The sequence below is a fragment of the Sciurus vulgaris genome (assembly GCF_902686455.1).
Source record: "Sciurus vulgaris genome assembly, chromosome: 2".
Taxonomy (NCBI): domain Eukaryota; kingdom Metazoa; phylum Chordata; class Mammalia; order Rodentia; family Sciuridae; genus Sciurus; species Sciurus vulgaris.
Window position 1 is genome coordinate 99,692,966 of NC_136462.1, and position 24,847 is coordinate 99,717,812.

At 34.6% G+C, this 24,847-nt stretch overlaps 1 protein-coding gene across 7 annotated transcripts in view; it reads right to left on the minus strand.

Moving 5' to 3' along the window:
* Positions 1–3,553: 3,553 nt before the first annotated feature.
* The window catches only part of DMXL2 (Dmx like 2), a 178,885-nt gene continuing 157,591 nt past the window's right edge, over positions 3,554–24,847 (minus strand). For 4 of the 7 annotated variants that reach the window (XM_079129865.1, XM_079129864.1, XM_079129870.1 and 1 more), the window contains 16 exons: positions 24,669–24,847; positions 22,006–22,136; positions 21,381–21,466; positions 20,785–20,986; positions 18,493–18,610; positions 15,349–15,411; positions 14,484–14,570; positions 14,282–14,403; positions 12,851–12,989; positions 12,170–12,230; positions 11,920–12,047; positions 10,636–10,713; positions 8,837–8,928; positions 8,071–8,123; positions 6,345–6,562; positions 3,554–4,989 (listed from right to left, as the gene is read on the minus strand). In XM_079129865.1, coding sequence (XP_078985991.1) covers positions 4,780–4,989; positions 6,345–6,562; positions 8,071–8,123; positions 8,837–8,928; positions 10,636–10,713; positions 11,920–12,047; positions 12,170–12,230; positions 12,851–12,989; positions 14,282–14,403; positions 14,484–14,570; positions 15,349–15,411; positions 18,493–18,610; positions 20,785–20,986; positions 21,381–21,466; positions 22,006–22,136; positions 24,669–24,847 — 1,967 coding nt within the window. In that variant the 3' untranslated portion in view covers positions 3,554–4,779. The remainder of the gene's footprint in view (positions 4,990–6,344; positions 6,563–8,070; positions 8,124–8,836; positions 8,929–10,635; positions 10,714–11,919; positions 12,048–12,169; positions 12,231–12,850; positions 12,990–14,281; positions 14,404–14,483; positions 14,571–15,348; positions 15,412–18,492; positions 18,611–20,784; positions 20,987–21,380; positions 21,467–22,005; positions 22,137–24,668) is intronic. The other 3 variants (XM_079129868.1, XM_079129867.1, XM_079129866.1) reach the window with 2 other exon arrangements.

Here is a 24,847-nt window from a genome sequence, read left to right on the forward strand (position 1 = left end):
TTATTTTTCTCTCCCATACAGTCTTCCTTTGTGGTACTCCAGTAGTGCGTTTTGAATCCTTGTTGCTTATTTTTGATTTGTCTATTATAGAATTTTGCTTTGTAGTTACAAGATTTACATAAAATCTACAACAAATTCTTTTGAAATGATAGCAAAGGCTGTTTGTAAATAATAGAACAGAAACAAAAGAACAAGAGAAAATATACTAAGAAAACTCTACACTTGCACTTCATTCCTCCCTACATTTAAATTTTTTTTTTCTTTTTTTCTTTTTTTTTTTTTTTGGTACTGGTGATTGAACTCAGGGGCACTCAACCACTGAGCCACATCCCCAGCCCTATTTTGTATTTTATTTAGAGACAGGGTCTCACTAAGTTGCTTAGCGCCTCACTCTTGCTGATGAGGCTGGTTTTGAACTCACAATCGTCTTGCCTCAACCTCCCAAGGTGCTGGAATTATAGGCGTACACCACTGTGCCCGGCCCTACATTTTTAATTTTTTTTTTTAGCTGTAGATGGACACGGTACCTATATTTTTTTTTATGTGGTGCTGAGGATTGAACCCAGTGCCTCACGCGTCCTAGGCAAGCACTGTTGTTGAGCTATAACTGTAGCCCCTACTTTTTTAATTATTGATATCCCATTTTACATCTTTCTAATATTGCCTGTCTCTTAACACAATGTTATTTACAGTTGTATTTTTTAGTCTTATTAGATATTAATGGTTGATGCATCATGCTTACACTATGAGAGCATTCTGAATTTCCCAGTTAGTTTTATCCTTCCCATGTTTTCTTATTATTAATGTCTCTTTCAGTTAGAACTTCCTTTAGCATTTCTTGTAGAATAGGTATGGTGGAGATGTATGTTATCAGTTTTTGTTTAGGAACATTCTTGTCTCTCCTTCATTTCTAAAGGATAGGCTTGCTAGATACAATATTCTTGATTTTTCACCCCCCTCCCTTTAGTTCTGTGAAAAAGTAATGCCACTCTCCTGACTCTAAGGTTTCTGCTGAGAAGTCTGCTGTCATGTAAATGGGGGCACTCCTGTATACTGTCTTTTCTCTATCTGCTTTGAGAGTTCTCTTTATTTTCACCTTTGAGAGCTTGATTATAAGATGTCTTGGGGTAGATTTGGTTGAGTTCAATTTGATTGGTGACCTTTAACCATCGTCCACCAGGAATATTTGTATTTTTCTCTAGTTTGGGAAGTTTTCTGTTATTTCTTTGAATAAGCTTTCTTATTTTTATCCCTTTGGCATTCTCTTTTTGCTCTTTTAATACTACCTCAAAGTCACTGTAAGCTTTCTTCATTCCTCTTCATTCTTTTTTCCTCCTCCAACAGTGTACTTTCAAATAATGTTTTCAAGCCAATTCTTCTGTTTTATCTGTCATGCTCCCTTTTCATTTTAACTGAATATATTTTTTTCAGCTCAATCATGTATGTATGTTTTTAATTGCTTCCATCTCTGCTGTATTTCTTTGTTAGAATATTGCAACGCTTCTTTTTTTCTTCAGGCTCATTTCCTTAAAGCAGGTGTCTTAAATTCTCTGAGAGATCTGCCATACTGATTACCATCTGGTAAGTTTCTAGCACCTTATTTTGAGTATTAAGTGAAATCATGGTTTCCTAAAAGCTCCTGACGCTTGGTGGTATGCAACGTCACCTAGGCATTGAAGGATTAGGTCTTCATTCTGGTCTTCCTAATGTGGGTTTATTTGTGCCTGTCTTTCCAGAAATTCTAAGCAGGTTGATCATCTTCTCTGCCTATGGACACTACCACTATTTCATGTTAAATGGTGCCCAGGTCCAAATTTGCTAAGTGTTTGTTGGTGTGTTGTCACTTTTAGTACTAGAGGGTAACCCAAGCCCAGGTTTGTCCCAAATACACTGTTGGTGTATGGTTCAGAAAGAACCAGGAAAAAGTACCTTGAGTACTCTGTCCTCATAAGCCTCTCCCAGGGATGGGGGATGAACAGATGCTTTGTGCAGTTATCAGCCTATAATCAGGCGCTGCAGGATTCTATGCAGATCTGGGCAGAGACACTGTGTACAGACCAGCCCCAGGTTCCTATGTCACCTCTGTGTTCATCAAATGTCACCAAGGTATGTCACACTGAGCTCACAGTCTGCCAGATGCTACCATGAAAAAGTAACAATAGGGATTTTCATTCTTTGTTGGAAACAATATCAAATGTTACAGCTACTCTGGAAGATAGTTTGTCAGTTTTCACACAGTTAAAGATAGTTTTACATAGAAACAGACCCAGAAATCTCACTCAATTTTAACTCTAGTAGTAAAATACCTATGTCTATATAAAAACCTGCACATGGAAGTTCACAGAAGTTTCAATCATCTTGCCCCAAAATGGAAGCAATCTAGATAACCTTCAATAATTAATTTTAAAAAAACTGTGAATTTTTACATGGAATATTATTCAATGATTAAAAAGCAAAATGAGCTATCAAACCCCAAAGACATATGAAGGAACCTCTATGCTTATTGCTAAACAAAAGAAGCTAATCTGAAAAGGCTATAAAGCATATGAATCCAACCATATGGCATTATGGAAAAGGCAAAACTATCAAAATGGTAATTAAATCAGTGGTTGCCAGGAATTGGGAGGTATAAGGGAGGGATGAAATGGGTGGTACGGGGGCTGTCTGAGTGATCAAACTATTCTGTATAATAGTAAAAATGGTGAATACACATTATATATTTTTCAAAACCCATAAAATCTTACATCGACTGAACCTTAATATAAACCATGGCCTTTAGTAAGTAGTAATACATTAATACTGGTTCATTACTTATAACAAATATATCTCCTTAATGCAAGATATCAGTAATAAGAGGAACTGTGGGGAGGGGAGTAAATGGAAGCTGTCTACATGGCTCAATATTTTTGTAAACCTAAAAGTGTTCTAAAAAATGAAGTCTATTAATTAAAAAAACACAAATTAGTGTGAAAATGGCAGATTGTTAAAAAGTAATAACTCAAGGCAGTAGCTACCATAAAGAAAAGTTTGAATTTCAGTTGCAAAATTGTTACATTTCTGATTCTTACTAAATCAGCTAGCATTAGTTTAATATACACAATGACAGAATGCAACATATATGGGTTACTGTATTGAACTGTGGTAAGGGTATGTACATGTTTATGATTTTTGTCAAATTTATGTTTTATATATTCAGACATATTCTTCCTTTTTCCATCACTACATGAGCTCCTTTACCAGTGTTAGCACCGAAAACAGCACTTCACTTGATAACTTTAAACCTGCCTGAAAGAAGTCTAGTGAAGTTGGTTTTACCTAACTGACTCTCCACCTTGAGTGTCTTCTTTATCTGGCTCACCAATGTATCCCACTTTGCTAGAATGTCTTCTGGTATATAAAGGTACTCAGTAAGTATTTGTGAATGAATAAACTGCCTAGTAGCTTAAAAATTCTCTAACAGTTAAACACCTTGTTAAATTAAAAATCTCAACTGTTAAAACAATATCAAAGAATGCCACACTAGTCTATTTAAATAAGTCAAACTAAGATAAAATTCTAACAAATAACATTTATTTTTCTTTTACATATGTATTTCACAGCCTGAACATCACATTGCCTTCAGAGAAAGGTGCTTTTATACCATTATATTTTACTAATTACCACACAGGCATTAAACATCCTCATTTACATGATGAGACAATTTGCTGGTAAACAATTAAACACACAAAGACATTGGTTTCAGTACCTCAAGAACGTAGTTTTGGTCATAACCAAGGAAATACATCAAAATATAACAACACTGGCTAATATTTTACAAGCAAATAATATTTAACTCTGCATAGTTTATACAATAGGCTGTGGCAATAAATAATATCACCAATTTCATCAACTATCAACTGGCCACAAAAAGCCTAACATTCATTTTAATTGATATGAAATGCTCTATTGGTGTAGTCTCAACATAGTCTTAAATGTTGTGTTTAACCTTGAATACATGAAAAGAAAAAGTACTAAACTGGACTAAGAAGGTATGGTTTGGTTAACTACAAATATGTCATGTTCACATATTACATTCCTAACATGAAGGCAAATATTTAAATAGAAAAACTAGCAGTCCAAAAAATGTGAATGTGCAAATTGTGAAGAAAACATTGCATTTAAATTTGCACTCATTTGCAAGTTACAGTACTATCTCAGTATAAACACTAACAGGAAAAATATTCAGCAGGAAAGAATGGAAATGACCTCTCACTGCAGAGAACTGGTCACTGCACACTGCTCCACAGCTAAGAAGTTTTCTGGTGGTCTAGAGCTTCTAACACCTTATGACTATCCTTCATTCAACAAAGAAGGCAACTGCAGGCATGCTTCGATCAGTGGTAAGAACAGGAAGAAAAACCTGAATCAGCAACATTTTCTTCCTTTATTTGGTGTAAAGGTCCTTCTCATTATTTTAATTTACTAATTGGTTAATAACCTCCAATGTTTTCTGAATCAGGTTTGCTTAATGCTGTAAAGAATAGCTACCCTTCATACAATGCAAGGTTTGTTTAAGTATGTCAGCAATATAACAAGGTACATGCACATTCATCCTACCAACCTGGATAGGCAATACTCAGCCTAACACTCAGCATGGATCGTATTCAAATTCTACTACAGAGATTCTCTGTATTGTTTCCAATATGTTTAACAACTGCTTGGAAAACAGAACTGCCTAATAATTACTGCATTATGTTTTTAATCGAAGTATATATAAAAATAAAGCCCCAATCTTTAAGTCTACAGAATGTCAAGAATTCTATTAGGGATGTTAAAAGCATTGGGCAAAACCCTGGTTTTCAGTGTGCCATCTGCACCACAGGAGAAGATCCGATTGCCCTGGATGATGTCAATCTGCATGACTCCAGCTCCAATGTTCCTGAATATGGACTGCTTAGCATGTTCATTTTTAAATGAATGAATTAGGCCATGGCCTGTCAATCTCCAAACCTAGTTTAAAACAAGAACAAAGGGACAACAATTTTAAGTCATTAAGAAGAGAGAGACCAAAAACAAAAATGTGGCCCTTACTTCTGCTCCTTGACCCAATCTTCCCATCCACTGCTCCTGTCCTAACAGCTTACCTAACAGAAGATTCATTTACTGTCTTTACACTTCCCTTCTTTCAAATTTCTTCACATTCTATGGTAGTTCCATATCAACCATATATATCCCATCTCTAATTCAATAAAATATTTAAGTTAATTAAATATATTTTAACGCTAAGTTAGGGCCTAGCACAATGTATAAGTATGATACTATCTCACTTGTCTAGAAACCTTGCCTCAGTCATATGAGTCAAGTAATAAGAGTAGAGGTGGGGAGAAAGTTCTGAGTAGCCAAACAAATGTCACACACACAATCTATGCAGTATGGGGGTTGGGGTGTAAAGTAGTATAGCACTTGCCTAGCATGCTTGAGGGCCTGAGGCCCTGAAAAGAACCAAACCAAAACAGAAAAACTTCATGTACTTTACTCAAAATAGGGTTATTTTTGTTTGTTTGTTTGTGGTTTTGGTGGTGCTGGAGATTGAACCTAGGGCCTTGTGCATACTACAGTGCTCTACCACTAAGCCACATCCTTAGCCTTCAAAACTGAATTCTTTAAAGCTTTTTATTTATTTTTTTGGGGGGTGCCTTGGATCAAACCCAGTGCCTTATGCATTCTACGTCAAGTGTTCTACCATTGCACCTCCTGCCTCTCCAGCCCATCTTTAAAGTTTTTCAGTGACCCGAAAAGTCCAGAGTTTGATTATCTCATCTTCCAGACCAGAGAGTTTAGAAAGAGCCACAGAGAAGCACAGGGTAGGGTGGGATGTGAAGACACTCCACATCTCTACAAAAGTTTAACTTCATATCATGCTAAGTGAGATAAGCCAATCTCAAAAAGACAAGGGACGAATGATATCGCTAATAAGTGGACGATGACACATAATGGGGGGGAGGGAAGGGTTAGTGTTAGGGTTAGAGTTAGGGTTAGGGAGGGGGGCAAGTATGGAGGAAGAAAGTACTGTATAGAGGGTAAAGAGGGGTGGGAGGGGTGGGGGGAAGGGGAAAAAAATAACAGAATGAATCAAACAACATTACTGTATGTGGATTTATGATTACACAAATGGTATGCCTTTGCGCCATGTACAAACAGAGAGGCAACATGTATCCCATTTGTTTACAATAAAATAAAAAAAAAAAGTTTAACTTCATACCCTCATGTCAGAGAATATGGTGGTTTGGTTTCCTTTTTGCAATCAGTCTTGACAGCAGATGAAGATAACATGGAGCACATTCCAACTTCTTGTATTGACTCACCTTTATGTTACCTTCTGCTGAACCTGTAGTAAAATATTCCTCACAGGGATCCAGAGCCAGCGCCTTAATAGCCGAGTCATGTGCCTGGAATGTGTGGATTAGCTGTCTCTGTCTGATATCAAAAATGCAGACATATCCTTTCCTACCTCCAGAGATGAGGAGTTGCTGTTTTGGTGCATATTGAAGTACTGTGGCACCATGATCATGGCATGTGAAACCTGAAGAAGAAAACCAAAAGACTTTCCCAAAACAGCTTCTATCTTGGTGATTCTGATAATGTTTCAATTCATGTTTAAAAATCAAGAAATTATGGATGTATTTTTCATTCTAAGGTATATTTAAGTCATTTAATTTTTGAAATTATGACTAAAGAATAAAGGAAAATGCTAAGCAATGTTAGAAAAAAATTCTTCACTCATAATCTTAACATGAAATACACATATAGAAAAAGGACGTTTAAATCTTAAACACTAAGTTATGTTGACTCATACGGATATAGAATGAATCCCACCATTATGTACAACTGTAATGCACCAATTTAAAAAACTGGAGGAAAAAAGGACGCAGAAACTGCATAGAGAGAAGTATTCACACTTGACCTCATTACTATATATAACTAATACATATTAATTTAAATTTTTAAAGTATGTAGGAGCTGAAGTGCTGATAAGTGCTTCTCAATGGTACTCTCAGTTACCTAGTTACCACCCACAGTAACCATTATTAAACCTAGCCTACTGCTGTCCCATCATATATCCTCATCAAAGTTCTCAGGTAAGTAAAACTCAACTTCACTTGTGTGAACATTTTAATTACAAGTTAAGGAGTAATCCTTCTAATTTGGTTCAGATAAGTGTCCCCAAAAGACTATCCATGTGCTAAAGGCACCAGTGTTGGCAAATACAATCGTAAAAGGATAACATTTAAATGGTAGATTCATATTTCTAGCTCTTATCATAAGTTAACTTTGCTTTACGGTTGGGCTTACTTCTTTAAAATATGGTCTCCTTTTGACTGAGCTCAAGGAATACTTTGCAAATAATTTCTTAAATAGCCTTGTTAATAGCACTATGTTAATCAGGTTTTCATTGCTGTGACCAGAATACCAAACAAAAGCAACTTAGAGGAGGAAAGGTTTGTTTTAGGCTTGCAATTCCAGAGGTTTGATCCATGGTAAGCTGGCTCCACTACTCTGGGTCTGAGATGAGGCAGAAAACCATGGTGAAAGGCATGGTGGAAGAACGCAGCTCTGCTCATGGCAGCCAGGAAGTAGAAGAAAGGGACCAGGGACAGGTATAGTTCAAGGCCACACCTTCAGTGACTCTTTCTCCAGCCACGCCCATCTGCCTATAGTTACTACCCAGTAGTCTATTCAAATTATTAATCCATCAAATGGACTAATTCACTGGTGAGCTCTCATAATCCAATCTTTTTGCCTCTGAACACTGCTACACTAACACATGAGCTCTGGGGAAACATTTTTAGATCCAAACCATAACAGCTTCCATTCTCTACACCACATTTTCTCAATAGAATACAACAAAAAGACTATTCTGAGCTAGTTATAATTCTATAGTCACATGAGGCAACTTTTTCTGTTTTTAGTCATTTGTTCTAAATATTTCTCCATTTTCAACCTATTAATTAACACTGGACTTACTAATTAAAACCAAGAAAGCATTCCTTCATTTTCATAATGTATTAAAAAACATAGACCTTAACTTACCATGAATGAGGCTGTTTCCAGGTGATATTAATGTATCCCAGAGGCATACATTTCTTTTAAAGAAACAAAAATACATCATAAATAATTGTTCTAAGTCATCATTCAGAACACATTTTGTCTTCAAGTCAAATTTATTTCATCTTCTTTGTTCAATGATGTTTATAGAGCAGAGATTTTCAACTAAGATGGGGGCAGGTTCAATGACTGGGTGTATCTCACTTACAAGAGTTTATCCTTTTCAAATTAGTACACAGCCTGTCTTACAAAGTCCCACATGTCACTGCATTCCTCAACCCCCTATCTTTTCCAATCACCACTCCAGGGAATTTATGATATGTTTTCCTAAGTAGAAGTGATGCTTCTATACCCCTGATGGAAACCATAGCTGGAAAAGGAGAGGTGTTATAGGCATGTGTTGCCAATGAAAACTATGAAGTAAAGAAAATGCTGAAAATAATAGCTACACAATATCAAATACTTGTTAGTTCTGAGGAACCTAACAGTATTAATCAGTAATTTTTAAAAAAGACTGAATAACTTTAACATAAAGATTATATGTGCTTATCACTACAGACTATATAAAGAGAAATTTGTTTTGCTTTTCTCTTTTAGGTAAGGAAAACCACCCTGAGAAAATAATTATGTAACACAGCTCTTGTATTACAAATGGAAAACTTGACTAGATAAAAATCCATATTTTCTAGCAACAATGGCTTTCTGTCCAAAATTTTTTTTTATTTCCTGTTTTGCATCTCTGTTAACCTACCTATTATCATTGGACTGTCCAGATGTGGCAACTAGACTTGAAGAGGTAATAAATGCAAAGTCACTTGCGGCTTTACTGTGGCATTGCCAACTCTGGAAAACAAAGTGCAACTAGTATTATCTAAAAATTCAATAACATTTGGTATGGTACAAACACGGTTCTGCTAATAACATATTACATGCCTGAATAAGAACAGTTTTTAAAAACAGTCTAGAATAAAGAGAGATAGTAAGAAGACATTAATAGTCATTTGCATATTGTTTGGCTAATATCTAATCTTTTAAAACTGGAAAGAGTAAAAACATGGAATTAAAGGTTTTTTTAGATTATGTGAGAAAAGAATAGGGTATCAAAGTATATAAACTAGTCATAGCTACTTGGTAGGCTGAAGCAGGAGGATCACTTGCGCCCAGGAGCTCAAAGCCAGCCTAGGCAACATAGCGAGACCCCCTCTCAGAAAAGCAAAAGAAATACATGTACTTTCATAAACCATTCAATTACATTAAAAGTTCAATCTTATATTAAAAGTCCAATCAAGCAATTTTAGTGTTAATGACCACAAATATATTTAATAAACGTTAATAATATCAATGATAAAAAATAACAATAACCCAAGAAGGAAAACTCTCACATGCCCATAGAGTCTTAGCACTGTGAAAGGCTTAAATCAACGTTGTAACCTAAACACAAACATCCACCTTTCTTGCTACCTTCATGTTCCCTACCTCTGGTCCCAGGTGAAGAACCCTTACTAAAAAGACATTGTCAAAAGCAGTCCTGCAAATAGTCTCCAGGTCTAACACTGCCCCAAAAGGCTCTAAGTGGACTGGGGGTATAGCTCAGTGATAGAGGGCTTTCCTGGCATGCTGAAGGTCCTGGGCTGGGTTTAATACCCAGTACTACATTATAAAAAAATTTAAAAAAGGGCCAAATGACTCTTAAGTATCTTAAGTATGTTCCAACAGTGTAGGAAACCACCTACTAAGCCAGGTATGACTTTCTTGTTGGTTCAAATGGGTCATAGAAATTTAAAGATCCATCCTTCCCATAAGAAGGATATTAGGGTATTTTAAAACAATCATTTTTCTGCTTGGAATGATCATAATCTGATTTAAGGCAAAATCATAAATTTAAGATTATTTCCATTTGCATGAAGAAATATCATGTCTCATACATAATTAAGAATGTGTGTATTCTCTAGAAAAGAAAATTTAAAAGTATTTGGATAATTTAGTTCACCCAGAAGGTTTCAAGACTTTCTCAACCTCTTTGGAGAAGTTCCAGGCAAGACAGCATCTTCTACCCCTCCTCTGCCACACCTCCCCAGGTGAAGGTAAGCCTGTCTACATCACCAAGTATTTCAACATGATTTGGATTAGTAAATGAAGTAGCCTATTGAGATTATTTTATATAATCTGGTAAGCCAAATTTTGGAGGAAATTCAAAATGTGTTTAGAACATAATATAAATATTACAAAATTCTACCACTAAGAGTTAGTTTTCAAAATGAATAAAACTAAATAAAAATGTATCCTAAATTGAACCACACACAGGGAAGGTCCCTGAAATTTTCCAAATATGGTTACCCTTCAAGGTAAAAAGCAAGAGTTTTTGTTTTGTTTTGTGTTTTGCTTTTAAGGTCATTTCAGTCTAAACTAGGGTACAGATGCTAGGCTGTGACTGCTGGGTGGAATTATCCCCTTCCTAAAGAAACCACCAATGAGACTCACTGCCTGAAATAGACACTTCATAAACAATGTGTTCTCTCTGTGTATTCTGAGAATGTAAGTGATACTTACCATGTAAGGTTTAGGATTTGATGCAGTTTGGTTAACTTGCCAGATACTCAGAAAACCCTCCCCATCTGCAACACCACACTGTAAGAAAGATGTAAACATTAAACACATTAAACACAGTTTCTTTGAATTCCTGTCAAAGGTAAAATCATTTATGGAAAGGAGATTCACTCAGACCCTACTTAACAAACATCCAGCACAAGCTCTGCCTATTATAATTCCCAAGAAAGTCCAAGTACTATAGATGGAGATTCCTTAGAAAACTTGGAATGGAACCACTATTTGACCCAGTTATCCCACTCCTTGGCCTATACCCAAAGGACTTAAAATCAGCACACTACAGTGACGCAGCGACATCTATGTTTATAGCAGTTCAAATCACAATAGCTGGATTGTGGAACCAACCTAGATGCCCTTCAATAGATTAATGGAAAAAGAAACTGTGGTATATATACACAATGGAATATTACTCAGCCATAAAGAAGAATAAAATTATAGCATTTACAGGTAAATGGATGGAGCTGGAGATAAGCCAATCCCCAAAAGCCAACGGCCAAATGTTTTCTCTGATAAGTGGATGATAATACCTAATGGGGGGGGGATTAACATAAGAATGGAGGAAGGATGGATTGTGTAGAGGGAAATGAGGGGTGGGGGGAAGGGTGGGGGAGAAGGAAAAATAATGGAATGAGACAAACATCATTACCCTATGTAACCCAAACAGTTTGACTCTACTTTGTGTACAACCAGAGAAATGAAAAGTTGTACCCCATTTGTGTACAATGAATCAAAAAAATTTTTTAAATATTTTTTAAAAGCTGACTAAAACAGTATACATATATGAAAACTTCATACTGTACCCCATAAATGTATATAATTATTATACATAAATTTAAAAGTACTATAAAACTTTAAAAAATAGCTTTTCCATACCCATTTCATTGTTTTTCTCTAAGCCTCTACAATGGAATTCATTAAAAAATTAGATGTCTCTCAAGTACTTGACTATTTCTGGTAGACACCATCAACACATTCCATAGCAGCTGAGTTTTCTACTCCACAAAGCTTTTGTATCTCTGAATGCTTGATTTATTAATCTATACTATATTCTGTGGATTTATGCTTCTATTGGAAGAAAACAGTATTAAACAGAATCCAACAAACTGCCTACTTTGCTTAAAGCCAGGGTCACTGAATTTTTTTTAAAATATTGTTTCATTACTTACTTACTCCTTAATATCCATCATCATTTTAAATTAAATTCAGCAGTGACTCCCAAGAACTAACCTTGTTGCCTTGGGAGTTAAAATAGAGTCTAGTAACCCTTGCATTGCCAGCTTGACGGAAGCAGACAAGTTGCTGAGGCCGTGTCCACTCAAACATTCGCACGCTGCCATCCTGAGCACCTGTGAGATCTGAAACACGAGTGGAAGATAAGAGATTGAAAAGTCAGACTTCCAGTATCTTCTATCCAATACATCAACCTCAAAATGATAGAGGACACTTAAAATCCTCAGATCATAAATAAAATACTTACAGTATTGATGGGCAGGGTGTGAGGTCATTCTCTTAACATTATGTAGATTCCTCTTCATAAGCTTTAAAAGAAAATAATGAATTAATTCAGTGTGATCAGAAGAGGAAGGAAATGCTCTGGAGTAACTCTGATTCTAGTAACATGCTCTTACAGCATATTACTGAGATAAACCCTGTTACAGATTTGCTGAGCCACTTCACTCAGAAGCACAGTCACTCACTGACACTGCTGTGACCTGTGTAGACTGAGGTTATAAAGCAGCTTCATCTAGTGATAAAGGGAACTCTTCCAAGTGCTCTCTGCAGATGATCAGGTGTATCTCCAGATTCTTCAGAGTAGAACATGAGCATGGGATCCCTTCAACTACAGTGGCCGATTAAGGATGTCACTGATGCACTTTCAAACACAAGAAGACACAATTCTTTTGACTCTTACCATTTTGTGTCTGGTCTGCTCAACATAAAATGATAATGGAGGATAATAATGGCACTTGCCACCTAGGGTTATGAGAAAAACATGTACCTGACACAGAAACTCATGATAAATGATAGCTACTATTATCATGGTGCACCTACTGGTCACTATTCCTGATCTTTAGGATCATACCTATGTCAAAGTGATTTTAACTTCTTTTTCAGGGAATCCATATGCAGAAATCATACCAAAGAGTAAAATACATACCACACTAGCACCAGTGCTGGTCTGTCCGCTGCCCAGCCAGGGCAGAGATGAAGGTGGATGCACCTGACTTGCTGGAAGGGATACTGCACTGGACTGATAAAGGGTTGTGGTGGAACCACGATAATCAATATCATCTGAACTGTGGAAAATAGTCACGTTATTGTGAAAGTTTCATTTTCTCTTAACATAAATTTCAATTACAGACCCAAAAACATTATTTTAAAAAATAAATAAACATTCATGAGAAAAGCAGATGCAAGTCTTAATCACAGCCAGTTTTAGTACTAGTTAACTGGTTCCCTTTAAGCAAAATGTAAATTTAGACTAATGTGTTTAGGGGCAACTTTACTGTTACACAGATTGGAAAAATTGTTTTAAAGATTTTCAATACAGATTTTCTTTTAAGAGAGGGTCTTGCTTAGTTGTCCAGGCTGGCTTCAAACTTGTGCTCCTCCTGCCTGAAACCCATGAGTAGCTGGAGTTACAGGAATACAGATTTTCTTTTGATCATATATAGAAAAAAGATTAAATGTAGTCTTCAAATACAGATATCCCAGGTATCAAAGTAATTACATGTTTTTTTGTTTTTGTGGTGCTGGGAATTGAACCCAGGGCCTCATGCATGCTAGCACTCTATCACTGGAGCTACATTACAAAAAAAATTACCGACACAAATTACAAAAAAAAAAAAAAAAAAAAAAAAAAATCATCTTTAAAAATGTCTTCAAGAAGTAATTTATCATCACATAATAAGGTGAAAAGTAATATTTATGACAGAATATATAAAATTATATGGTCACATCTACTCTGATGTGTAATTTAATTCTGGTTATATTACATACTAACAAAAGAGAAAATTCAAAACACAAGGCACCCATTTCCAAGCATAAAATTTCTGAGTCTGCAGAAAATCAAGAGGGAGGGTAAACATGGAAAAGAAACTCCAAAATAGTGTTATAAAACACTTTTAGTGCAGTGTCCACAGCCTTAATGAAAAGTAAAGTCATCTACATCTTTATCTATAGAGAAGATATGCTTATCAGGTGACAAGAAGAAACACTTCAAAATTACTTAGTAAATGTGTTTCATCAATCAGTTTAATTAATAGATTTGTGCAAAGTATTTTTTGCTTTAATTATCCAGATCAGCTAAATTTACTGAATACCCTATAATTCCTGGCATTTCTTTGGGATTAAATGTCAAAGTGGCAACTGTTAGCATTAGACTTTGATATCAGAGATTATTTCTGATTCAAACACTATAAATAGTGGAAGAAGTATGAGTAATTTATTCATTAATGTAAGCCTTTCACTGGCAGCTAAACCAATTATGTAGTCTCTTACCCAACTGAAGACAGATTCATACATATCTCAAGTTAAGATTTAGTGGGTACTTCTTGAGGAAAACCAGATTCACAACTATGAGACACACCTTTTAGACTCTCTGTCATATTCTTCTCCAATCCAAATATATGACTGACAGGCCAATAGAGAAGTAACATCAAGTTCTTGAACATCATGTGTTGAAGCTAAAACAATTTCATTACAGTTTGCCTGTAAAGTAAAGGCAGAGTCAATGACTTAAGCAATTTCACTAAAACAAGTATATCCTCTAAAATAAATACAGTTTTTACCTTATTAACAGCAAATGCCATGATCATGTCAGATTCCTTGTGAATGATCTTTGCCTTTCCTCCAGGATAGCCCAGGTCAGCCTCAACCTATAAAATACTGCTGAGTTTAGTTGCTGCAGCACAACTCTGAATAGAAATATGCACATTCACCAAATTTAAAAGCTGGATAAGAAGAAAATGTAGCAGCAGCGAGAAATATAGTAAAGTTAACTTTAATGTGTTGAGAATTAGTTTTGGAAAATTTGCTTGGATACTCTGATGCCCTGTAATCACCCCAATTACAAAGATTTCCACTGCAATCGTAAGACAGTGGTTAACTGTCACAAAAGATGACTAATATATTTTCATTAGTAATTTAAAACAGTAATATAACTCTTCCAAAATGCACAAGTATTACACAATAACAAAGTGTATGTAAAGAGGCATAGAGTGGAAGAAAAAAATTAATCGACCAAGAAGCCACATACAAGAGATGCATTTTAAGGGTGATCAATAGGGGAAAGTTGGGAAGGAATGAACGAGACTGATAATGAGAAGAAAATGTAGTAGCTTAGGGTGGGTCAGAGGAGATAGAAAGAAGAGGCAGAATCAAGAAGGAAAAATGAACTAGACATGCTTTAGAACAGACTGGAAAGAAATGACTAAGTGGAAATGAAGCAAGGAGCAAGAAACAGAAGAACCAATGGCCACACATGGCAAGCTAGACACAGTGAAGCATCTCCTACCCTATGCCTCTGAGGTGGAACAGGAGCAACGAGTTCTCTGATTAGTTAACCAGCTGGGCAGCCATGGTTAGCATTAGAGATGAGGGGTTAGCTCTTTAAATTTTAAAGAATGAGCTAAATAGAAGAGCTGGGAATACTACCTTGATGTGGCAATCTTCTGCTATGCAGTTTTGTTTGACCTGCTCCACATGTTCTTCTACAGACTAAGTAACATCACACCGTCACAAACACAAACACATGCATGAAATGAAATTATAAAAAGAATGAAAAATTTCAAGCTGAAATGGCCACTCCATTACTTAAAGATGACGAAAATGAATTTGAAGAATCAAGAAAAAAATAAAACAAAATCTCATCAGATAAACACCACACAAAGCAAAAAGGGCAAAATTAAAATTGGTGTGACTATTACATACACACAAAAACATAAATGCTATTTCAAAATTAAAAATAGCTATTTGTATACCAGCATATAACTTTAGAGTTCTTAAAACTATAATATCTAAAAATAAAATCCACTTTTAAGAGCAGATCATAGATTCCTATTCTATAGGGGTTGACTTAAAATACAAATCAAAATATTTTTTTTCTAAACATATTCAAAGTAGTGGTAATTATTTCACTCTTATTCACATACTGTAATAACATTTTTCTCCTAATTACATGATTATTCTCCTAATAAGTAAATGTTTGATAGGGTGAGGCACGGGGAAAAAAAATCATACAAATAACCGGTTCTATTGACGACAGGTCATAGGAGATAGCTACAATCAGAAGTAATATTCCTGCTGTTGTGGAAACCTCAGAAGGTATGATCAGAGCAGTAAACTCTTCCTCATACCTCTTCATGTGACTGCTTTCCTTTCAGCATAAAGGGTCATGCAAATTCTGACTGTGCCTTGAGGACTCCCCTAGGGTTGCAGCAGCTGACAAAGAATGCCCAAGAAAATACAGGAGAGAGTGTCAATGTGGGCTAACTCAGTGAAAGCCAAATTGCTGAAGAATCTATTTGCCTTAATTAGCTGAGTTTGCCACATTTATCAAATTCACAAAAACTGGATTTGTGGAATATTTTTTTAACATTCAATGAATAAATAGATCTTCCTATGAATATGTCTAAGATTTCAGTATTTCCTTGGGGAAATTACTTTTTAAAAATTATTCAACATTTTCAGGATTAGTCTGCCAATTTTATTAGTTAATCAATTAGTTATCAAAATTGATTATCAAAAACCTAACAATTCATAAAGATAAAACACTCCTATTGAACAGGTAATTTTATTTTTTCATATTTCTGAGCTTAGTGACCAGTTTTTGCCTTAACAGTATTAAATATTTTTCATTATTTTTTCTTAAAAATTTTTCAGATCTATATAACTATATCCATTAATCCTACATAATTATTTAAATTTAGCTTAATTAAAATTAAGTAACATTAGAAATCCAGTTCCTCAGTCACAATAGCCATGTGCCAAGGGCTCAATAACCACATGTGACTATTGACTACTACACTGGACAGAAGAGATATAGACTTCTATCATCATAGTGCGATTGGACAGCAGTGGACAAGAGAGTGATTTCATTCAGTGTTTTCAAATTCAAAGGGTAGCATAGGATAAAAAGTCTTTCATTTCAACTCCCAGTCGTGTTTCCCTTCCCTAGAGACAACCAATGCTTATTTAGCATTTTAAGAAATGTTCAATTTCTCTCTGTCCTCTCTGCTCTTCATGGGGACCATCTGCTGGAGGAAAAATAGAAGAGACTATAGAAGAGACTATAAAAATAGAAGAGACTATAGCCAATCCCAAAAGCACAGAGATCAAGGGATATAAGAAAGAAGAGAGTACAGCAGAAAGGAGAGTTAAGGGAGAGCCAACTAGAAGGGTCCAGGAAGACAGAAATAGCTGCTTCCCACAGCACTCTAGGCTCTGACAATCCAAAAATCCAGTTGCTATGGACCTTATCAATAGTTAAAACATATTTTTGGTAGATCATTAAGTTTAATAATTTGAAGAATTAAACTCAGAAAACCGATCCTTAAATAGAATGGTTTCTATGAGTAACAGTTCTAAATGAGCAAATATCTTTTATTTTAAATCTGTTTCTTAGAGTCCTATCTTATTTTATGGAAGTTGGTTCAGCATCACTACAGGAAATGTTATAGCCAGTGGCTTAGATAAAAGAGGCAAATAACGTGGCTCTGTGATCTCCCTAACAAACCTATGACGGTAATTTCAATACTATTGGGATCTTTTGTTGTTTAGAAAATTTATAAAATACAGGAATCAAAAAAGTCTCTAATAGCTCATTCCCCTACTTCCTCATTTAAGTACAAAATTTTTAAATCCACAGGGAAAGTAAGCTGACTACAATTATCATCCAGTTAAGTGAGTGACTAATAAAAAGGAGGAGTATGTAGGTTCTGCTGCTCTAGGTGTCGGGGAAAACTAAAATAGTTCTACCGCTGGCCATGGGAAACTGAATGCTACAGACTGTCCTTCTCAGGTTTTATTTTACCAAGTGAAATATAATTCACTCTTCTCTTCTCATAGAGTGTTTGCCAAACATTTAATTGCATCTGATACTACTCTAAACACTTTCTAAATGGCCCACTACCTCACTGACGGGCCAAAAGGATCAAAAGGTTTATATAAAAGATCTTTCATTTGCCAGTCACCTAAATCCCTGATTCTTCTTAAATCATGTAAGATATTACTTTACTAATTATATTAGCTTTAAAATCACCATGCAATGCCACACTTCTGCCTTGCTTTGTAGAAACAATCATTATTCATCTTATATTTGGTATTTCTGTAGTTTAATCTCTCCAAAAACTACAAGGAATTTATTGCTTCTAAATGTGTTCATTTCTAAATACTAAATAACTGCTTTTAAAGGACTCTGTTCTATTTTTTATTAAATGATACTTTGAGAATCTTACAGTCATTTAAATATTAAATTCCCCAAATCATCCATCACCAAGTTATTACATCAAAAAGTCCAACAGCAAATTTATAATAAAGGAAGTATCAACTTTCGCTTGATTATTTGTGATTTATCAAGGGACTTACATTCTTTCATTACTATGAAATAAAAATTACAGAATTTTATCTTAAAAGAAGTTCACTGCTCGCTGTAGTTTAGTAAACTTTAGCTATTATCCATAATGTATGAAAGATACTATAATAGTTTCAACCAAAAAGAAATTGTCAAATCAAATACTGAATTAGGAATGTTAGAGAAAAATTAAGCAGAAAAATTATAGAATATATTTCTTAAAATACCTCACTCTGCTTTCTTTTCTTAGTGAAAATATATCTAATAAATGTCTCTTGAAGAACTTCTTGTTTAACAAGGAAATGCCAAAGTCGCTTGACTGGAAGTGCAGAAGAATCTCGAGACCTATTAAAAATAACACAGCACAATATTTTAGTCTATAGGAAATATGTTTCATATATGCAGATACTTGTTTTGAAAACTCCAAAATCTATTGCAAAGACAGCATTGAGCTCAAAAAAATTTTATGATTATTTTACTTTTAATTTTTAGTTCTCCTAAAAAAAATCATTCCTTCATCTAGTAATTATCTAATTACATCAAATGAATTGGTTGAGCTAAGTATCAAATAAATTTGTTATTATTCTCCTTTAAAATAACACTTTAGGTTGGTCCTGTTAGTTAAAGCAAAACCAATGAACATAAAGTGACAAGCTGCATTTTTTTTTTTAATTAAAAATCATAAATTTACATAGGGCAATGTTCTTTGATTCATTCTGTTATTTTTTCCCCTTCCCTCCACCCCTCCCACCCCTCTTTTCCCTCTATACAGTCCTTCCTTCCTCCATTCTCACCACCCTCCTTATCCCTAACCCTAAACCTAACCCTAACCCTAACGCTAACCCCTCCTATCCCCCATTATATGTCCTCATCTGCTTATCAGCGAGATCATTCGTCCTTTAGTTTTTTGAGATTGGCTTATCTCACTTAGCATGATATTCTCCAATTTCATCCATTTGCCTGCAAATGCCATAATTTTATCATTCTTCATGGCAGAGTAATATGCCATCGTGTATATATGCCACAGTTTCTTTATCCATTCATCAACTGAAGGGCATCTAGATTGGTTCCACAACTGGCTATGGTGAATTGAGCAGCTATGAACATTGATGTGGCTGTATCTCTGTAGTATGCTGATTTTAAGTAGTTTGGGTATACGCCAAGGAGTGGGATAGCTGGGTCAAATGGTGGTTCCATTCCAAGCTTTCTGAGGCATCTCCATACTGCTTTCCAGAGTGGCTGCACTAATTTGCAACCCCACCAGCAATGTATGAGTGTACCTTTTTCCCCACATCCTCGCCAACAACTATTGTTGCTTGTGTTCTTGATAATCGCCATTCTAATTGGGGTGAGATGAAATCTTAGGGTAGTTTTGATTTGCATTTCTCTTATTACTAGAGACGTTGAACATTTTTTCATATATCTGTTGATTGCTTGTACATCTTCTTCTGTGAAGTGTCTGTTCATTTCCTTAGCCCATTTGTTGATTGGATTATTTGTATTCTTGGTGTAGAGTTTTTTGAGTTCTTTATATTTTCTGGAAATTAGCATTCTATCTGAAGTATGAGTGGCAAAGATATTCTCCCACTCTGTAGGCTCTCTCTTCACATTACTGATAGTTTCCTTTGACAAGCTGCATTTCTGATGGCCTAGGGCCTTGCCCTTTTTCAAGCTTATGAGAAATACTCCTAATAATGGTCAGCTGCTTCAAAAAGAGCATGCTTTTTATGTTTAACCTGATTTAAACATTCCACATTTTATACATGTATGGAACATCATATGCTACTCCATTAATATGGCCAAAATGATTGAAAGGTTCATGTAAAATATCTTTCATAAAGAAGAGACCATTTGCCAGTCACCTAAATGCCTCATTCTTCTTGAATCATGTATGACAATACATTCTTACTATTGGCTTCAAAATCACCATGCAATGCCAAACTTCAACCTTGCTCCGTAAAATTGCTATTCATCTCGTATTTGGTATTTCTGTAGTTTACACACTCCTAAAATTATCCTGAATTTGTTACTTCTAAATCTGTTCATTTCGAAATGCTTTTACAGAGCCTATTGTATTTTCAATCAATAATAATTTGAGAATCAGAGTACAGTTTTTGTATAATTCTTATTTTTATGTACTAGATAAAAAATTAATTTTTTAAAAAAACATGCTTCTTATCAAAAGGGCCTGATGGGCATGTAAAAAAATCAAAACATCAACTAAAACTGTTAATGTGTCAATTACCCACAAAAGGTCAGTAGCACCTTGTTGGCATATGTAGATTATTATCCAAATAAAATTTCTCTAAAAGTTCTGAAAATAATGAATATAGAATAAAGATAATTTCCTGATTATAAAAGCAATATATTTATTGAATAATATGCAATTCTGGTAAAAATAATTTTCTACCCAGATTGCATAGTTATGAATGTTTTGAAGGCTAATGGCATATTATGCCAATCTGACTTCCAGAAGAGTTAAAGCTAAACTCTCATCAGCGTTCTAAAAGCTTTCTTACTTGAATGGAGTATTTTCAGGTTCCAGCATTGCTTTATTTCGAAGAACAGCTGGTCCAGCTCCCACTGAAAGATCAGTTGGATATGTGTTGATATAGTTAGGGGGTGGACCTTCAAAGTGATCCATTTTCTCTTGCAGGATCTGTTCCCAGTTCTCCAAGTTTTTAATTACAGCAAGACCCAACGGTGATGTTACAGGCAGCTCTAAATAGATGATAGAATACATCATTTCATTTTAGTAAAATACATTGGTCATCATCAAGAGCCAGGACACTTGAAAATACTGATGAATTTGAAAATATTTAATGCAATTTAGAGTCTTAATACTGTCAACACAACAGGAGGCCAGTTCTCTAAATGAGCTAAGAAAACGTGTAGCTTTTTCATTCAAGTTTCCTGTTTTTACATCTTCTATGTAGACAGTAACTCTTACCATGAATTAAAACCACAGTTTGGAGGTTAAAATAAATAGGACTGTAAAATCTCCAATGCAGTATTTGTTAAGTACCAAATGGCCTTTTATATAGATTTTTGTAAAAAAAAGATTGATAGTATTGTATAACATTTAATAACATTAATTTTCAAATTCTAAACTCACCAGAGAATTCTAGTCCAGCAATAGGAAAGAAGTTCTTGACATTGTGAAGTACTAGTTTAACCATTGTCAAATGCAGAAGAGCCCAGCTATTCAAGGGAGGAAAAAAACAAATCTCATAAATTGAAAAATAAAACCATGGGAGAAGCATAGTAATATTCCCTACCAACTATTTAGCCAAATTTCCAGATCCCACCCCCCAAAAACTGCTACTGAATTTTACTATGTAAAAATGGTATCTTTATAAAAAAATTTTATCTTTGTAGTCTGAAAAAAAATACATGCAATAATTTATTAAAATTGCCATATATGAGAATTAACCTAGAAAATATTTATTACATGATCACGTGGAATCTAGTAGTAATACATTAATTACCTAGTAAATTCTAATAGCACATTAGTAAATTACATTTTTTCCACTAAAAATGTGTACATCTTTACAAAAGCTGTTCTTTGAAACTAAATGTAAAGGAAACACTCTGTAGATAAATTTGCACCTCAAGGGTGCAAAATTTCTAACTTGAAAATGGAAGTCACTTCTTACATAACTCATGGTAATAATGTCATTTGAAATGAATAATATCAGGATTGCCAACTAAAAACAAAAAAGAAAAAAGGCCTCTTCTACCTATAGGAATTTGGATCTTGGTGCTCCTGTATTTGTGTGTCTGAGAAAAAGGCATCATCATCTTCTTCATCACTATGAATACTTTCATCAGAATCATATATAACACCACTATCAGACAAAGGAAGAAATGGCTGCAATAAAAGTAAAATTATTTAAAAATATGTAATTAGATTAAATGTCTTAATATATATTTTTATTCTAACAATATTGAGCATGTTAAATGGTGTCAACGTCAGTTAAAATTTTCTTTTGCTGATTCTAGACTTACAATAGTCAAGATCACCAGGTAAAACTCTGATTCAATAAAATAATTAAGTAGCTGCATATAACATTTTTAAAGATCGATAATTTTCTTCTTGCAGATCAATAAAATGTTAGAAAAGTCTAAAAAAAAAAGATACATTCAAAAGTATAAAACACCAAAGGAAAAACTGAAAATTGTGAAAGAGCTATACTGAAGGAAATTATAAACCCTTCCATACCTATATAAGGGATTAAAATGCATAAAAACTATAATTTTTTAACAAGTTAATTTATAGAGACTTTTTTTTAAAACTGTGTGTGTTGCTGTAGGCTGAACTCAGGGCCTGCACATGCAAGGCAAGCACTCTCCTACTGACCCACATTCTGAGGATTTAAATAACTAAAATAAAAATCCCCATAGGGATCACTTCTCTTTTTTTGAAATTTGATGAGTCTATAGTTTATAGGGAAAAACAAGGGTAGCTGAGAAATAATTTTATGGATGAAAGATATAATGTTAGTAAATATTAAAGTAATATTAATATTTAATTAAGAAGTACAATATAGATTTTGATGCAAAGATATAGCCCAAAATAGCATAAGAATCAATCCATGATAAAGACATCATAAGTCAGTGGGGGGAGGGAGGGAAGATTATTTAATGAGTAATGATAGAACAACTATTTAGCTTTTTGTGGGGAATAAGATATAGATGAAGTCTGATCCTTGGTTTATTCTAGATACAGAATTAAAAGGAAGGAGGAGAAAGAAGAGGAGGTGGGAAATAACACTAAACATTTATTAATAGAAAAATACTTTCTCTGCTTAAAAATAAGGTAATAAATCATAACACATTAATATTATTAAATATTTCTTAAAAATTCTGTGTATCAAAACATCAAAATTTAAAAGCAAATGAACTGAATAAAGTGTTTCAAGTAAGATAAATTAGTAATATCATTAATAAAGCATAGGAAAAGGGAAATAATGGGGAATGATTTTGGCCAAATTATAATGTTACACTGTGTGCATGTGCAAATATGTAAAAATGAATCCCACTATTATGTATAACTATAATGCATCAATAAAAATATGGAACAGTAAAAATGCTAAAAAAATAAATTTACTTAGATTAAAAAAAAAGAAAGAAAGGCAGGGGTAGAACTGCCTGTACACAGCCACATGCTGCTTAACAACCAGGATATATTTTGAGAAATGCATTATTAGATTTTTTTCACTGTGCAAACATTATTAATTATACTTACACAAATTGTCTATAATATCACAAGGTGACAGTTTTAAGAAACAACTACTGTATATGTATTGTTGACTAAAACATTACAGTATGACACATAACTTATGTTTTTAAGCATACTTTATTAATTCCCTGGTTTACTAACTAAATACAATTAAATACAACTTGATCAGCAGCCTCAAAGGATAAGCCAGAATGATGCTGGAAGTATAAGCTGGAATCCTGTTAGGGTATAAACCTGGAAATCTGCACTCACAATTTGTGTAAACCAGTGGTTTTCCAACTTTAACAAACAGAACTACTAGTAAGACCTGTTAAAACACAAATTGTTGGTTCTTACTCCCAGAGTCTCTGAGTGAGTAACACAGCCCTTAGCAAATTAGTGAGACCCTGTCTTAAAATAAAAAATAAAAAATGGGCTGGGGATACAGCTCAGTGATCAAGTGCCCTGGGTTCAATCCCTGGTACCCCCACCCCCCAGAAAAAATCTAAGATGAGACCTAATAAAGATTTTTAAATCTTCAAATGGGAAGAAGAATGACAAATGTATTCTTATAGGGATGCACAGCAAAGCGACACAGTGTTAATACATGTAAAAAGGGAAACTTATCAACAGAAGAAGAACAAGGAACTTGAAAAAGCATAGTGCAGGAAAAGCAGTTTTAGCATGTACCCAGCACAGTATGAATGGGGGTGTAAGGAATACAGTCACTATGGGTACTCCAGTTCCAGAGAGGTTTTCTGCTTTGGGGAAACAGTGATATGTCATAGGGTCTCACCATAGATTGATCAAACCACCAAATATTCATCTGTCTCCTGTTCTAATTCCATGGTGACCAAGGAAATTACTAATAATCAGAAAAGGGAAGCCTAAATAGTAAACACAAGAATCCCAGTCACTAGAAAAGATGCTGATTATATTTTAAGAACTGACTACTGATTTATACTAAATTCCATATGATTTTAATTTGTCTCATCCATCAAGTATATGATCATTCTTAAATTTTACTAGGACTATTCTTCCATTTCTGGACTTGAGAGATTAAATGTCTAAGACATAGTGATTCAATCCAAAAGAGGCCCCATAATTCCTATGTGACAAAAACATAAGAGTGAATAAAACGGATGCACTTAAATTAAAGCTTGCATCCCTCACACCCCTTACCTTTGCAACAAAGTAATCCCACATACTAAGTTCAGGAGGAATAAATTTTTCTTTGTAAGATGGTCTTTCTGCAGGCACTGGTGGAGGGGTAGCATCTTTTACAGGCCTTCCAGGGACCAGCATTCGCATGTTAAATCTCCTACGGTGTTTATCTATGTCTTCAGAAGGAACAGGAGGTG